Genomic DNA, 16,970 nt, shown 5'->3' on the forward strand with positions numbered 1-16,970 from the left:
AATGAAAAGCAATGGAAAGGAAACCACAGGTATATATGGCTTTTAAAAACTTTGAACAAGCGTTCAATAGTGTGCAAGCGTTCAATAGTGTGTCCAGGGAATGCTTGTGGGACGAATGAAAGAACTGGAAATGTCCACAAGATCTGGCAGAAGCCATGAAGGTGCTTTACTCTTCCACGTTGGTAAGGGTTCGCCTGTCAGCACAGGTGATATACTCTAGGAGTATAAATACATTTTGGGGTTTGAAACGAGGATGCCCCTTGACGCCTATGTTATTTAACATGTATTTATCCAATTTAACAGATTTTCAGACCTCTGTGAAAACATTTCCCCTCAAGATTCAACATTTTGAAATACTGTGGATCCTATATGCGGATAATTTCACCATTGATCAAACCCTGATAGGTCTACAGAGAAGACCAAGCCAGTTCTGGGCCAACACAATAGATAATAACTTATGAATAAATGCCATCAAATCCAAAATACTTGTGTTTAGTGCACTACATAAAATATATGTTAAATGTTTTGAATGGCATGTGGGAAATGACAAAATTGCCCAGGTCAACTCAGATATTTAAGGGTCTTGATAAATAGGAGTGTCAACAAGAACTCTTGGGTGGAGATCCTAAGGGAGAAGGTGGTTAAATTGTGGGCTCAAGCATGGGTGATACACCAACGCTATGGCAAATTCAAAGGGATTCCCTTGGTAACATTCGACAGACACAAGATAATTCCAGTGCTGTCATACAGTGCATAGGCACTTCTGAACCTACCATGGCAGACATGGGGTTTACTAGAGGGCCTCTTCTGGAAAGCGGTGCTGGGGCTGCCCAAGAGCCTGCCTATTAGCACAATACGGTATGAGTTGGGTCTTCAATCGATGGGTCCCCTAGTCCTCTGGAAGATCCTACTGTTATATAAGAAATGTGTAACGTCTGACCATCTTACTCCTTTTGAAATTGTAAGGAAAGCGGGCTTCTGGAAGATCAAGAGGTTTTTGGAAGAATGGAAAGTAAGATGTGTGGGCTAGATTAAAGCTCTGGGGGCATCTGTAGAATTGTTAATAACTAACCCGGAAAAGGTTAAGTGTAAATTGCGAGATTGGATAGATACCCAGGACTTGAGGAATCAATATAGACTTGCTCTGAATCTTGCTCTGAATCTAATTCATGAAAGAAGATTGATTAATGAATTACCTGCGTATTTCTCCGAATTTCCTTAATCTCATTATTGCAATATATTTCTGAGATTTGTCTCGGGAGGATAGCTCAGCGGCAACGTGCTCGCCTTGGCAGCAAGACGACATGGAACCACACAGGTTCGATCCTCGGGTCCACGCTTAGAAACCTCTGGGTATTAGGCGCGTTATAAATAACCTATCATATCATATCATATCATTTCGACTAAATATACTGCCAACTAAAGAAGTACTGTGTTTTCGCAAGCAGCTGGCGGTGGGCCAGGCCTTTTCCAGATTTTGTGATTGTAGAGATGCCAGTGAATCCTCACACCATCTACTTTTGGAATGTAAGAAGTTGACAATAAGAAGAACCAATTATCTGGAGAACTTTGTGAAAGATTTACAGACTCTGTCAATGGTGGGACATGATGCTAATAGGCACTAATCTAAGGATGACATTGGCAACCATGAGATTATTAGAAAAAATTCTACTTTTGTAATAGGTCATTTTCATTTCCTCTTTTCTTTTATAGATGAAGCCTTAGGATAATGATTATTTGTTTAAATTGGGAATTAATTGATGTAAAGTATGGAAAGAGGAGATGTATTTTCTATTTTATAAAAGGTTTATGTTAAACCAGAAATAAACAAACAAAAAATAAAGAATAACAAATAAAAAATACCTGGGAATGGCCAGAGGAAGGGGACATAACACTATTAGAACATTGCACCCAATGAGGGTAGAATGTTCTCTTTAAAAATGAGGAAATACAAAGAAGAAACATTTACAAGCCATTGTTTCCCCCTGCCACTGCATTGTCTACAAGGACACTGCTAACATTTCTATATTCGAAATAGTGTGATTTTTTTAATTCATAGAAAACAATTTAGTTAACATCATTATCATTATCAGGAAAAACAGTTTACAATTGTGTGTTGTTTTGGGTAGTTGAACCAAGAATCATGCATTATTTCTGCAGTACTGTCATTTTGATAAAAGACTGGACATTGGTTACCTTCCAGACTTTGAACTGAGAGGTCATGTTTAATAATCACACAAGTAAGCAGGAGCTCAGAGTAGATGGGAAAGTGAGCACTAATTACAGAGTACTTACTTCCATTTCAGACACACCACAACACCATCATTTACACCCGTGGTGATGATGGTGTGCCCCGTCATCGAAAAGTTTACTGACCGTATTCCTCCTGTCTGGTACGAGTGGCATAGTGCTTGAGCATCGATTGTCTGGGAAAAAATGTTTTAAAAATAAAACACAGAAAATTACCATATATATTATTATTTGAAAGACAACAAATGTAAAGGTACAACATTAACAAGTTTGGCAATGCAGTAAAAAAGTAGTGGGAATTCCGTTACTGACACTTTTTTGGTGGTAAAGGAATTAACGCCATTTTTACCACACTGCCAAATTTCGAGTTTGGAGGTAAAGTGGAGGATTCACCTTTAGCAAAAATCTGGAGAAGCCCTGGCATGCCTCTCACTCTTTTCTGTTGTGGACCCGTACCACATGCAGCGGTCATGGGCGTCAGTAATAGGCATCTTCAACCAAAATTTGCTGCATGCCTAAAACCCCGAGTGTTTCTTACTCATTTTAAAAAGAATAGCTGTCTAATTAAATTTAAAAAATATGAAACAGAATTCAAACTTGTGTAACTGTTGTGCTAGATGTGGGTGGCACCACTTATACCCTGGACACCATACCTTCTGGTGGCATACGGTTACAGGTAGCACCACCTGTCACTGTGCAAATGTGATTCCAACATTTAAAATTTCCCAGCCTACAGGCTGGACATTACATAGATAAGGATATTAGCCACTAGAAAAGTCCTTTCACCTGGAGTTAAGGAGTGGGGGGGTTCAACCCCCAAAAGGATGGAGGTAGGAATACAGGGCCTGTGAAACCCAGAAGGGAATGAGTCAGCCAATCAGAGTACTTATTGTCCCCAATCATCCTATTACCCAGAATATAAAAGTGACCATAACTCCATTAACTTGACGGGATAGCGGATGACTTTTAAGAGCTTGAAAGAGAGCGATAAAGAAAGAGGGAGAGAGAACATGATATCAAGAGAGAGAGAGAGATAGACAGAGCGAGAGAATGAGAAGAGCTGCAGAGAGAATGGAGGTGGTGGAGAAAAAAGGGAGAGTTTGGAGGAGAACGGAGAGAAAGAGCAGGAGTAGAATCAAGATTAGAAGAATGATCAGGAGTCAGAGCAATAGGATGAAGAGGTGCAGGAGGAGAAGAAAGAGTGGAAGCAGTATGAGAAGACGAAGTGGTAGCAGGTGTTTAAGGGCAATAACCATAGTGTAAAGAAGAACACTTTGACCCAGAACATCGGTGAAAACCAGAGGCTAAGGCAGGAAGCCTGTGGTGGACCTGGTGACAGCAGCTGGCAAGGACCAATGAGAGAGGACTAGAAAGGTTGCTAAAGCAAACCAAGGGTGTTACAGCCCCTTAGGGTTGCAGAGGAAGTCAGAGGCACCATGTCCTCTTATGGTTGGATCAGGGATTCACAGTCATTATAGCCCCTAAACCTCTCAAAGCAAATTGGGCACTATATCCCCCGGGCTTGCAATAGCAGAAAGACAGGGTGGGTTCAGACCAGAGTGGTAGTAAGCAGACCATCAGCACTACCGCCTACATGTTAGAGTTAGTATCTCTTATTGGGAAGATTTTCCTTACCCCCTGTGGTTAAGGTCTTTAAATATGTCTATGACTTGGGGGCACCAGTGATTCCCTCAAGCTCATGAGGCTCTTTAGGTGATAGTATGATAGAACAGCCAGGACCAACTCTCAGGAAGTGGAGTGGGGTGGTTAACTGGTACAGTATACACTTTTCATTACTATCAAATGAGAAAATGTCCACACACTACTTTTTAAAATATAAATATAATCTTTAAATGAGAAAGGCATAGGTAAGCAAAACACATTTCCTAATCAAGGTCATAAGGTTTGGGAAGAGACCAACGTGGATCAGTTGTTTGGATTTTGGACAGCCTTTGGCGGGAACGAGTAGCCTTCAGCAAGAGTGTCAAAAGGAGTAGATCCTCGTGACACACCAGCCCCCACCTAGATGACATGGGAACTGAGGGAGTTCCAAAATGTTTAGAGTGACAGCTTTTTTTTTAGAGTAAGCCATTAACTGGTCCACCAATGGATAACGTCTATCCCAACCAGTTGGGATGGTTTGAGAGTGGGATGACAGAAAAATCTGACCTTATTTGTATTGTCTTTTATTAATATTTTATCATTCATCATCACCATCACCACAAGGCTTTATTCGACATTAACCACAATATAAAGCAATATACATCATCACATAAGTAACCAATTCTAAATTGACCTTATCAATAAAATATATAAAAATCATTGTGGTTTGAAAGTACAGTGAATAAGCGCCTATGATCCTAAAACCTTTTAAAACCGATACACCCCTTCCCGATGGGCAATATGTACAGTTAATTAGCATGCTAATTAGGTCCTATGTCATTTCATCGATTGTCGTAATTTTAATGTTTTTTAACAAGTATTTTTTAATGGAAAAAAACTAATTGAAATGGATTTTTATTATTTTTGGGGGGTCCCTCCCCAAGCCCCCTTCCCCTATTGTTTTTTTTAACTATTCCCGACCCGCCTACCCCTTATATACACTTTCCCAACCCCCTATATACTTGGATACTTTTTTTCATTAAAAAGTACTCATTAAAAAACCCATCGAAATAACAACTGTCGATGAAAACACGTTATACAGCTAATTAGCAAACATGTACACTTTAGGCACGCCGATAATAAAAACAGTTTCACTCCTGTATTCTGTGCAAATCAGCATAAGCTGCTTATGTGTAGGTGGGTTGTACAACCTACATTCATTTCGGCACAAGCACAAATATATAATTACAAGGATACAGTAGGCCCATAGGTGGATCCTGGTCCAAATCAGTAAACTATGCATGAGAGAATAAGCAGTCGAAGTACTCCGATGATCCATCACATTATTTTACCACTATTTGGGGGCCTCGACTGTATGCGCCATGCCTGGGAGAGGTAGGACGCCACAAAGTATACAATGTTAATGTTTCGAGAGTGACGAAACAACAGCAGGCCATCCATTGTACGGCGTATGCCATAGCTATTCCAAAGTGGTTTAACGTATTTGTTCCTTGCTCCAGCATATCTTTCACAAAAGAGAAAAAAGTGACTTACAGTTTCCCTAGCTGAGCCACAACTCTGGCAAATATCAGTTATTGCCGCATCCCATCTACATATGTAATGGGCCATATTGAGTTGGCCCAGTGTGAGCTTCGTATACAGGCATCGGGCATATGGGGGAGTAACCACATCTAGATATGTTTCAAACTACTGAACCAGTTTGCATTGTAGATAATAATCCCCTGTGACCAAACTGGCACAGGTATTAATCATATCTGCTACAGCAGCCTCCCGGCCATTCCCTTTAGACTGTTAGCAGAGCCTGGTGGTATGCTTGACTGATTGGCCCAGCAAGCCTCTAGATGGCTACTGGTTATATACCTTTTGACTTAGCAAACTGGGGCAGGTAGCGACAACCCTCCAAGTCCAGAAGATGTTCAATGGCCTCGTGATACACCCTGAACTCTGGTGTCGTCCAAACCCAAATCCAATAAATGATAGGCCTAAGGGCAGCATCAACACCAATTGGCTTTCACCCGAGCACGAGGTGAATCGGTATGCCCGGGCATGAAGGTAGCAAGCCAAGTAGGCGTTTGAAGAAACCTCTCTCCACCACACCTAGTTTTTTAGTGGAGACATGTCCCCATGTTTCAGCCCCATAAAGCGCTGCGGACTAAGCTTTGGCGGTATATATAGTAAGGGCAGATGTAATAGCCCATTCGTCCATGTGGAAAAAAATCTTCATACTGCACCACTATATTTAGCTAGTGCTGGGTGTGATTTGAGTAACTGTGGAGACCGCCCATCCCCGTCATACAGTCTTACACATAGGTAGCCAAAGCTACGTACTTGCTCCAGGGGAATATTTTGGCAGGAAGACCATAGTCTTGGTTTTCGCAATCTTGACCTCCATTAGTAGGTCAGTCAGTGCACGTATTCGGCAAATGCTCCCAGAGTGGGTTTCAACCCTTTGGCAGATGTAGATAGTAACCCTGCGTCATCTGCAAAAAGAAGGATGCAAATATCTCCAGACCCTAAATTAGAATGATCCCGGCTCCCCTCTAGTTACGGAGAAGGGTTCGGTAAGTCCACCACCCAAACCCCAGCGCCCCCTTGCTGTGTTGTCCAAATAGAGGTGCAAGATGATCCGGGTGAGATTATCTGGGATCCCCCTTTTGGACATAATAGATCACAGCTTGTCACGTGATACGCAATCAAAAGCGGTCCTGAGGTCCACAAACATTGAATACAGGTTCATGTTCCTCAGGGTCGCATGTGTTTGCATAATCAGGCTCAAGCAAAACACCTGATCTGGAGTGCTTATCTTGGCCTGAATCCTGCCTGTAAGTGGTCTATAAGGCCTTCGTGCATAAGTCATGCTTGGAGGTGCTCATATAAGATTCTTGCAAATACCTTCCCTACCCCATCCAGGAGGGATCTGGGCCTATAACTTTCAGGGACCTCCCTTGCTCCTTTTTTATATATGGGGATTTTTATAGAATTCTGCCAGGACGGGGGCACTTTATTGACTCTAATAATCACGTCAAAGTGGTGCCACAGGGCTGGTGCCCATATGTCTGGCTCATCCTTGACTAAGCAATGGGCAAAAAAATCTGGTCCTGGTACCTTTCCCCAGTGTTGTAATATAATAGCGTCGTAGACCTCCTTGATCTCCCTTCTGTTTCCGAAGCCTCGGGTCGGTCTTTCACCTCATATAGTTTCCGGAAATGTTCTCTACAAACAGATGGGTTAATGGTATCGGAAGCACCGTTACCATAAGTTTCTTTGCTCCCACTTGCAATCCCCCAGAACAAATTTGGGTCCCCCGATTCGTAGCCTCCTAGAGTTTCACCCACTCTTGGCGAACAAACTCATCCTTTTTGTTTTTTACAAGCTATCTGTAGTGGGCTCTACGAGGCCTAAGCTCAACCGGGTCCACCTCTAGGCCATTCTTTGAACAGGTTAAGAGACCTAACTTGGCTGTCCTGCACTCAGTATCATATCCACGGACCCCTTTAATAGCGTGTTTTTTTTAATTTTCCTGCATAGTTTAGTTACAAGGTGCACTATGCCCAATCCAGTCATACACAAAGGATACTTCAGCGTCTGGAGTTTCCAAGATAACAGATATTCAAGCTTGATAAGTGCAGTTTCATAAATCCCAGGTTTGAGAACTGAAAGGTCAAGATCAGCCCACTTGATCCTTCGATTCCCCTGGACTTGAAATTGTATGGAGTTACTGGGCCTGTGCTGGGATACTCTCTCGCACGTGCCCATATACATTAGGCTCAGGGACAAGGTCCTATGGTCGCTACCCAAAATATCAAGGACTTCAAAGGTTTTAGCGAATTGCCACAGCCTCGTAGATAATAAGACATAGGGCCCATTACGAGTCCGGTGGTAACCGAGGCGGTAAAACCACCTGGTTACCACCGGACTCGTATTACCATTCCGCCTCCGTGATTCCCGGAATTACCTGGGCATTACAACCCCGGTTTTCCGGGAATCACGGAGGCGGAATGGTGTTAATCCCCATTTCCATTGAGTCCTATGGGACTCAATGGGAATGGGGATCATGGAAACACCGGCAGCATCTCGTAATGCTGCCGGTGTTTCCTCGTCCGCCTGCAGGCGAGCAGTGTTAAACCCGCCATGTCAAACCTGGCGGAAACATCACCTCCCGCCTGCAGGAGTTGGGATCAGGCGGTCCGGAAACAACGGTGGCGCGGGTTTACCGCCACCGTTATTTCCGGACCGCCTGATTTGTAATGAGGCCCATAGTCTATATGTGTAGCTCTATCAATTCCTACAAAGGTGGGTCTAGCCGGCTTGTCATCCATGAACCGCCCATTGCATGCCCTCAGGCCCATTCCCAGCAATACTGTTGCGGAGCTCGCAGCCTGCGGGTGTCTCCTCTTTGGCCTATGTGCTTTAAGGTCAGGGATGTCCCACACCTCGTCGAGGACGTCCCATAAGCCTTCCATGTCCAATAGCAGTTCTATTTGTAGGTTCATGTCCCCTACCACTATGACAAAAAAAGGAGTAGACACCAGGCTACCCCTCCCTTAGGCGTTTGGTGGGGGGGGTCCTATTCAAAAACTAGTAATTTCTTGAACTAGCTGTAGAAGATCACACTTAAATGTATACATATAAAACAAAGTTTAATTGAGAAACCAACATGTTAAAAACATACATAAAAAAAAGTTTACAGTTGTTAACCAAAAAGAAGACAAGAGGACATGTGTCTTGACATTGATATTTAATAAAGCAAGAAGAAATTCAACATGAAAAAACAATTTATGTGTAGTAACAGATACTAAACACATTTTAACAGTTAACATTCTTGCTTTATTCAATATTAATGTTTCTCAACGGAGGGATGGCAACAAAAAGGGGCAAAGCATGATGCCCCAATGAACATTGTGTTGACAAGAGTGAACCAGACAGAGGGAGGCTAACCGTTGAGAAGGGTCTGAGCCTGGAAGAGGGAGATTGAAGGGTTGAAAAGCCATCACCTAATGACTTGTGAATGCAGCAGGTGAACTCTTGCAAATAAAAGCTATAGTGAACCCAACGGAGGGAGGCTGACATTCGAAAGGGGTCTGAGCCCGGAAGAGGGGGGACCCAGAGGTGACAACCACTGACAAGTGTAACGAAATAAATGGAATCTTGCAGATAAAAGCCATAGTGAACCCGATGGAGGGAGGCTGTTATTCGAGAGGGATCTGAGCGCCCGGAAGAGGGAGTTCCAGGGGTGAAAAGCCACCCCCCCCATATACAGAAAGGAACCTTTTGTTTTGTTATTTTGAACCCATCAGATCCTCTGAGGCAAGCACGAGAGTGTGCTACGCTCAGGAGTCCTGCCTTGTCCCGTGCTCAAAACATGAGGAAGGGAGACCCCTGGCTATAACATCCTAACTTATCATTTGTGAATGCTTCTTTCTTCCTTGTGAACTCTATCCCACACCCTTTTTTGTATTTAGTTGTAAGGATTGGCAATAGTTATTATTAATTTTATTTACAATAGGCCCTTTTATTTGAGCAGACGCCACTGGGACTGCCTTATTATTATTTGACGGTCGTAGCTTGCTCCCATCTTAGATTTAGGTTTAGTTTAGGCGTTTTCGCAACCTACCTATACAGTTTAATAAACACCCTTGAACTGTGATCACTTGAGTCTCTCTTTACTGTTGCCACCATGAGTTCCTTACACCAGTGAGTCCTCCCTGCTCTTCTTCTCTGGGGGACTTTTTCCACCCAGTGGGTCTGTTTGTGTTGCTCTACTGACCCCTGTGATTCCAGGGCAACGTGCTATGTGGCTAGGAAATAATTTAGTAGTTCCTATAACCTTGTTTGTCTGTTTATCTATACTGGCAACAGCCTACCCACCCCTGTCCCGATGTTCCGGAACCACTCAAGACTTGGTATCTATGTGAAACGGGTACCAGGATTTCTACATGTTCTTCTAATGAAGTGGATTGGGCTTTCGCTACCGGCATGCTGGTGGTGTCTAACTCTAACTTGTCTAACTCTAATTATATTTTACCATTTTCAATCCATCAAATACAAACAGTATCCAACAGTGTTGGCAAAATATAATACAAGTAAAAAACAAAGAAAAAGTAACGTAAGTAATCCAATGAGAGATCTTGCAAAAGCAGAACACGGCAAACAAATCAAAACATCTCATATTGTTGTAATAATACAGAATATCCCAACCCCACTTTACACGCTTGTCCCCAAACACAATAATACACAAAGACACAACACAAGAAAAGACAGGACAAACAACATGAACAAACACTAGCTTCAAAAAGGGACAAGGGTGAGCCAAACCAGCAGATCATTATTCATACAAACATTATAAGGTTCCATAACAGTAATATTTTAAGCATGCAAGTCCTTGAAAATACCCCAAATTAAATGATATTCTTCAACCATTTTTTTTAGCATCTGAAACTTTTTTCTGGTAGTCAATAGCAACATACTCTGAAACCAGTCTTCAAGTTGGAGGTTCCCATTAGACTTCCATTTCCTCAAAATCTTTTTCTTAGCCAGTAACAATGCTTTGTATGTCCATTTTTTTACTCCAGCTAATGGCTTCAAACCATTTGGGAATAAGCCCAGAACACAGAATAGTGGAGTACGTGTCAGTACTGACTGGGTTACAAACTCCTTTCGGGAGAGTACTTGTTCCCAGTACTGAGATACTTGTGCACAAGTCCAAAACCCACATATGGGTATTGGTTCCAATTCCCTTTTTGCAGTTTCATCAAATATCAGATTGGGAACATTTACATACTTTCATCCTCCATGCCGACCAATACAGACAGGCTATAATCTCTGTTGTGTATAGCGTAAATCCAGGTCCAGTTTGAATTTATTCAGGCTTTTACATATTATCGACCAGTTGGAATCAGATATCTGCACATGCATTTCAGACTCCCAAATCTTTTGCTCTGGCCATTCCAAGGGCGCTTCAGAGGTCACAGAGAGTAGGCTTAGACCACAGATGCAGAATGAGGGCAGTTCTTCAACATGACATATAGGCCAGGCGCGTCATGGATCTTGGCATTTAATGGAGGGAAAAGGGATGTCAAAATTCGTTGCAGCACTATATACTTTGACCTTTCAGAATTACGTAATTTATATTTAAATGGCAAAAGCCAAAGTCTAATAATGGGCTATTCTCTAAAACATGTTTCAGCTTCCAAATACCTGCACGCTGCCAAGCGCGCCAATTCAACATCTTATTGTCAATTGTAATTGCTGGATTACTCCAGATACACGACTCCAGAGATAGGATTTTTGACTCAGTTATGCGATTCGCACGTTTCCATTCAGAAACCAAATGTCGTACTGTAGGCAAAGTTTTGTCAAGACGAAGTTGATAATTCATTGTAAGAAGGAAATCTAAGGGTAAAGGTGAGACAGACTCCTTTTCCATGCCTACCCACATAGGAGTTGACTCGGACTCATAATTAACCCAGTGATGTAGATTCCTCAAGGAGAAAGCAGTGTGATATTTCCTCACATCTGGAGAACCAAAGTCCCCTTCCTCCACTGAGCCCAAATTAATTGACATTGGAATTTTCAGGTGAACTACAATCCCCCATAAAAAGTCTCAGAATACCGTCTTAATTTCTCCCAACAAGACTGCGAAAGAGGAACAGGCAACATACTTAACAGATATACAATCTTAGGAAGCATGGTCATCTTACTCATGCTAATTTTCCCCCCTATTGCAAGGTTGATTCTAGACCATCTTTTACAGTCTGCAATCATGTCCCTGAGTTTAAGACGCATGTTATTCTCCAGCATATGAGTGATATCCCTAGATACATGAATGCCTAAATGTACAAATCCTTCTCTAGCCAATCGGAACTCATTTCCAGTTCACATTAGGGTAATTGGAAAAACGTTGGTATTAGATATTGTGAGAAACCTGAGGCGTTTCTGCCAGGTTATTCCCAGGGATCCTTTGTTCAGGTGGCCAGGGGTGGGCCATCACTCTTGGATCCCAACCCTGGTGGCAGACGAGCGATGGAGGATCACCCGGGCAGGGGGTTCTTGGGAACTATTGGAGACACGCCCTGGGGCGAGACATGGTATTCCTCTTGTTTCGATACACCCCTACCCGACATCCCCTCAGTTGTCATAGGTTATTGTAAACAGAGTCCCATCATACTCCAGTAGCTTTCTGCAAGGAAAAGGCGAAACCATCAGGAAAACAAAGACCATCCCTAAATTCCAACATGAGTTTTACCCATCTTTCCTCAAAACCCACTTTTCAACAACCCCACATTCAAACCCCTTTTCCTGAAACAATCCACAATAACGTTATCATTTTTTGTAGAACACCACAATTCCCATAATCTCATTCCCCTATTGACGAAGACGAGGTAGATGGGAGTCATGAGGATTACCCCTAGGAATCAGTGGGCAATGGATTCATATGGGCAGTCTCCTTGTTGTCCCGATAATGAGGTCAGGCAGAGTCCGACAGGGAGGGACAACTACTCACACCTGACACCAATCAACTCTAGCTGGGAGTATAAAAGCAGCAGCCAGAAACAGCATTTTCTGCGAGCTGCGATGCTCGAAGGTGCCGAGAAGCCAGAGGAATACCAAGTGAGCTGCAGATACCCTGGGAGACCTGGAGGAGGAGGAAACTGCCCGGACATTGGACCTTTGAACACAGGGGAGGCTGCAGTGTGGAGAGGGAACTGTAGATCCAGGAGGCAAAACCAGGGCCAGCTGGCAGTGCCACACCACAGTTCCTCCTCTGGACCAAGCAGTTGAGCCCAGGTCTCTGAGGGGCAGGCGGTAAGACCCTGACCTCAATACACATCCCCATTGAAACTCCTGCAGCTCCCAAAGCCATGGAATGCCGTTTGGGGGAGCTTTGAAATGGGAGCAAAATACACCACAATGGCTTCTGGGACTGGAAGTCCAAAACTGGTTCTTTGTGAAAACCGAGAGGGGTCCGAGCCCGGCTGAGAGAGACCTGTGTGTAAATCAATAAGGAGTGGTCCGAACCCAACAGAGGGAGAACCCTAAGAATCTTTGGAGCGAAGTCGGGAACACAGAGAGGGCCCGGAAACCCAGAGTGCATAAAAAGAAGCTTTGAGACACTGGAGAAGAAGGTGAAGCCAAGAGGCTGATTCAGAGCAAGAGAGAGAGGCTGCGTTATGGCGAGGGAGACGTATCTCCAGGCAGCCAGTAAGTTGAGAGAACTTGTGCAAGGCTGAGCTATGTTGAACAAAGGTTGCCAGCGGCGAGAGTGACACTGAAGAAAGGTTGGTGAAACCACGAGTGAGGTGATCCAGATAAAAGTGGAACACTGGGGAAGACAGGAAGAAAGACCCCCTTTTCTTCATGATAGCAGAGTGATCCGGCACCACGTGGGTGCCCAGTCAAAAGATCTCTGCCAGGAAGGTATACTGTAAATAGAGGTTTTGAGATTGGATAGAAAGATCGAAATGGTCCTGCGAGGGTCTAAGAAAAATCCCTAGCACAATCAAAAGTATTTGATCCCAAGAAATACACAAGAGTATGCAAGATAGGCTCGCACCCGGTCGAGGGGAGCCTGCAACACTGACAAACATATAGTATTGAAGTTACTCATGTCAAAGGACATTACGATCAGTAAAAGGAAGTTCTGAGCCCGAATGAGGGAGGGCCTACATTGTCATTGAAAGGGAGGAGAGTTCGAGTCCGGTTGAGGGACACCCCAAGGTGGATGATCCACCCAATATGTGCTAAAAGTGAAAGGGCGAGAACTTTAGTTAAGTTGTTAGATTTTTTTTGTTGAACAAGACTTTCTTTGAGTGAGAGACAATTTGTGCCGTTAAGAGACTCTTAGAAGGTCCTGCTGTGCCTTAGAGACTGCCTCCTCGCACTAAGAGAAGCCACAGTGTGCTATAGAGCCCCAGTGCTCTACCTTAGCTTGTGCTGAAAACGTGGGGAAGGGAACTTTATTGCTCTACCATTCTGACATATTATTTTGGACACTGTTCCTTTTTGCATTTCATACCCCTTTCACATGTTGTTCTATTTAGAGGTAATATAGGCAAAAGTTTTTTTTTAGTATAGGCCCTTTTATTTTGACAAAACACCACTTGGACTGTGTTATTATTATTTGATGGTTGTAGCATGCTCCCATCTGTAGATTTAGGATTAGATGTGTGTTTTTCAAACCCTTTTTAAGACAATAAACACCCTTGAACTGTGATCACTTGTGTCTGTCGTCTCACTGTTGATACCATGGTTTCCTAACAATATATTAATTTTAAAGTTCGATATGTTACCAAAACAATGAAATAGTTCCAATACATTCCAAAATGAGTACTCCGGTATTGAAAGAAACGGGAAGAGATAATCTGATTGATTGATTGAGCCATTTATACCGCGCTGTGGACAAACTTAATCAAATCTAAGCGCTGATGACATGTAATGTCACGATTGCGAGTATACATAAATTGAAGCATAGCCAGATTGAATAGGCTCTGTTTGTTGGTTACCATACTTAGAACCCAGGGAAAGACTGCAGTTTCCTGACCTGACCTGAGCCAACTTGTTCAGGCACTTATAAATCAGACAAATGATCCTAAACCTGATCCTATCCTCCACTGCTAGCCAGTGTAAAGATTGCTGTATCCCTGAAATGGGAGTGGATTTCCTAACCCGGAAAACCATTTGGATTCCAACATTTTGGGCTTTTTGAAGTATTTGAACCTGTTTTTCCGGAACGCCAGCCAAAAGGCTACTGCAATAGTCCAACTGTGAGTTAACCATAGCGCCCACCACTACTATGTGATCTCTCACTGGGACAAACGGAAAAGCTTGTCTGAGTAGTTGCAAAGAATAAAAAACGCACTGCACTTCTTGAGCTTCACAACCCAAGTCATTCTGCCATATGCAGCTGAGATTTTTTCATCTGGGAGCACATTTTAATAAAATGCCAACAAGGCCCCAGGCAAGGGACATCTATCCTTAGTAAGGAGATGTTTTGGAGCGAGCAGGGTAATTTCTGTCTTGTTAAAATTAAGTAAAAGGGAGTTGACCAACATCCAACTGCTGATTTTGGCCAGACTGTTATTCTTGCGAAAGCTTCCTCCACATGGTCAAGTCTTATGAACAGCTGCGTGTCATCGGCATATGACTGGAAACCCACCCTATGCTTACGCATTATGTTCATAAGTGGCCTCAGGTACAGATTCAATAAAAGAGATGAAAGTGAGGATCCTTGAGGGACCCCGCACTCCTGTCTGATGGAATCTGACACAAAACCTCCCAACCTTACCTGTTGGTGGCGTTCAGACAAAACTGATTCAAACCAACTAATGGCCTTGTCTGAGACCATCTCCACTTCCCTTAAATGGTTGACAAGTATAGCATGATCCACTGCGTCATACTCTGCTGTCAGGTCTAACATCACCAGCAGCGAGAGTTATCCCTGATCTGATACACGCAGCAGATCGTCCCATACTGCCTCTAATGCAGTTTCCGTCCCATATTTTGGGCAGAACCCAGACTGTAGAGGGTCCAGGAGAGACTCCTTGTCTACAAACTCCTGCAATTGGGTAGTGATAATCTTCTCCAAGATGTTTGCCGGCCATGATAAACCTACCACTGGGTGGTATCATTTGCATATAATAGCACTCTAGACACATAAGTGCTCAGCGCTTTGAGGCCTGCGGGCGAGCAAGTGCCATACAAAAATCAAATAGAATAGAATAAGTGCCACATTTAATACCTTGGGTGTTACCATTTAATCACAGCGCTGCTGCTAAAGGTTCTATAAGTATATTAAACACAAGAAGAGACAAAGGGCATCCCTGACGGGTTCCACACTGTATATTAAAGACCGTAGATTTAGTCCCAATCATTAAAATCATAAAATCAGAGCTTTTGCCCTACTATACAGCACATTAAAGAACTGCATAAAGACAGGGCCAAAGAGAAGATGTTCCAATATAAACCTTAAATAGGCCCAGTTTACATGATCAAACGCCTTCCTGCGTCCACACTCAATTCCATTAACGGTCATGCTTATCCTTATTAAAATGAATGACATCCATAACCTCTCGCATGTTATCATAGCTATAATGGCCCAGCATAAAATCAGTCTGATTTCCATGAATAATTTGAGGCACTATTAGACCCAGTCTACACGCATTTATTTTTACCAAAAGCTCAACATCCACATTAAGCAGTGAGATGGGGCCATAATTTGCGCACTTAGTACCATATTCCTTCCTGGTGTAGGGATTAAAGTGATTAAAGCCAATTGCATGGACTCCGGTAGGAGACCCCCGCTCCACAATTGCCACCGTCCACAATTGCCATCTAACAAAATAGGGCATGGTAGGTCAATAAATTCACTGTAAAACTCAACCGGGACCCCGTCAGGCTGAGGACTTTTATACTTTGGAGTATTCTTAATTGCCATTAACAGTTCTTCTTCGGAAGGCTTTGCATCTAAGGATTCATTTTCATTGTCCTGCAATACTGGCAAATAAATTCCTTTTATAAACTTTATTTTCAGCTTCTGTGCCCGATTCCTCAGCCCTATACAATTCCTCATAAAAGGCTCTGCATGCTTCCATAATATCCTCATTTTCTGTCAACACCACATTACCATCCATGACAATGTACATAATATTCATACTCTCCTCTAATTTTTTAAGCCCGTCAGCCAATAACGATCCTGCTTTCTCCCCAAGCTCCCAGTAGAATTGCCTTACATAAAACAATCCTCTTTCGTATTTTTCAGTCAACCAGCCATCTAATCACTACCTGGCCCAGAGTACTCTCTCCCTTTGATCATCTAATGGGTTTTCACAGTAGTCTTTTTCTGCTTCTCTTGGGGCACTTACTAAATCCTCTTCTTCACAGGCTCTAATCTTTTTAAGATGGGAAGAAGGGATAATTATCTTCCCTCTGATGGTGGCCTTTAGCGCCTCCCAAAAAACTTAAATATGACCTTATTTTACTTCAGTAAATGGAGACGGTTAGCCCTACTCTATTGCAGCCTCGTGCTTTCCAGTTCAATTTTTCATAAGCTGAAACAACGGGCTAGACCGCTAACAGGCCTTCAGGTAAACCCAACCCTA

At 43.0% G+C, this 16,970-nt stretch overlaps 1 protein-coding gene across 1 annotated transcript in view; it reads right to left on the minus strand.

Annotated features, from left to right (window-relative positions):
- The window catches only part of CFAP43 (cilia and flagella associated protein 43), a 1,012,780-nt gene that overhangs the window by 495,416 nt on the left and 500,394 nt on the right, over positions 1–16,970 (minus strand). The window contains exon 16 of the mRNA XM_069611745.1: positions 2,296–2,426. Coding sequence (XP_069467846.1) covers positions 2,296–2,426 — 131 coding nt within the window. The remainder of the gene's footprint in view (positions 1–2,295; positions 2,427–16,970) is intronic.

The sequence above is a fragment of the Ambystoma mexicanum genome, chromosome 8 (genome assembly GCF_040938575.1).
Source record: "Ambystoma mexicanum isolate Mex_15411 chromosome 8, UKY_AmexF1_1, whole genome shotgun sequence".
NCBI classification, from domain to species: Eukaryota; Metazoa; Chordata; class Amphibia; order Caudata; family Ambystomatidae; genus Ambystoma; species Ambystoma mexicanum.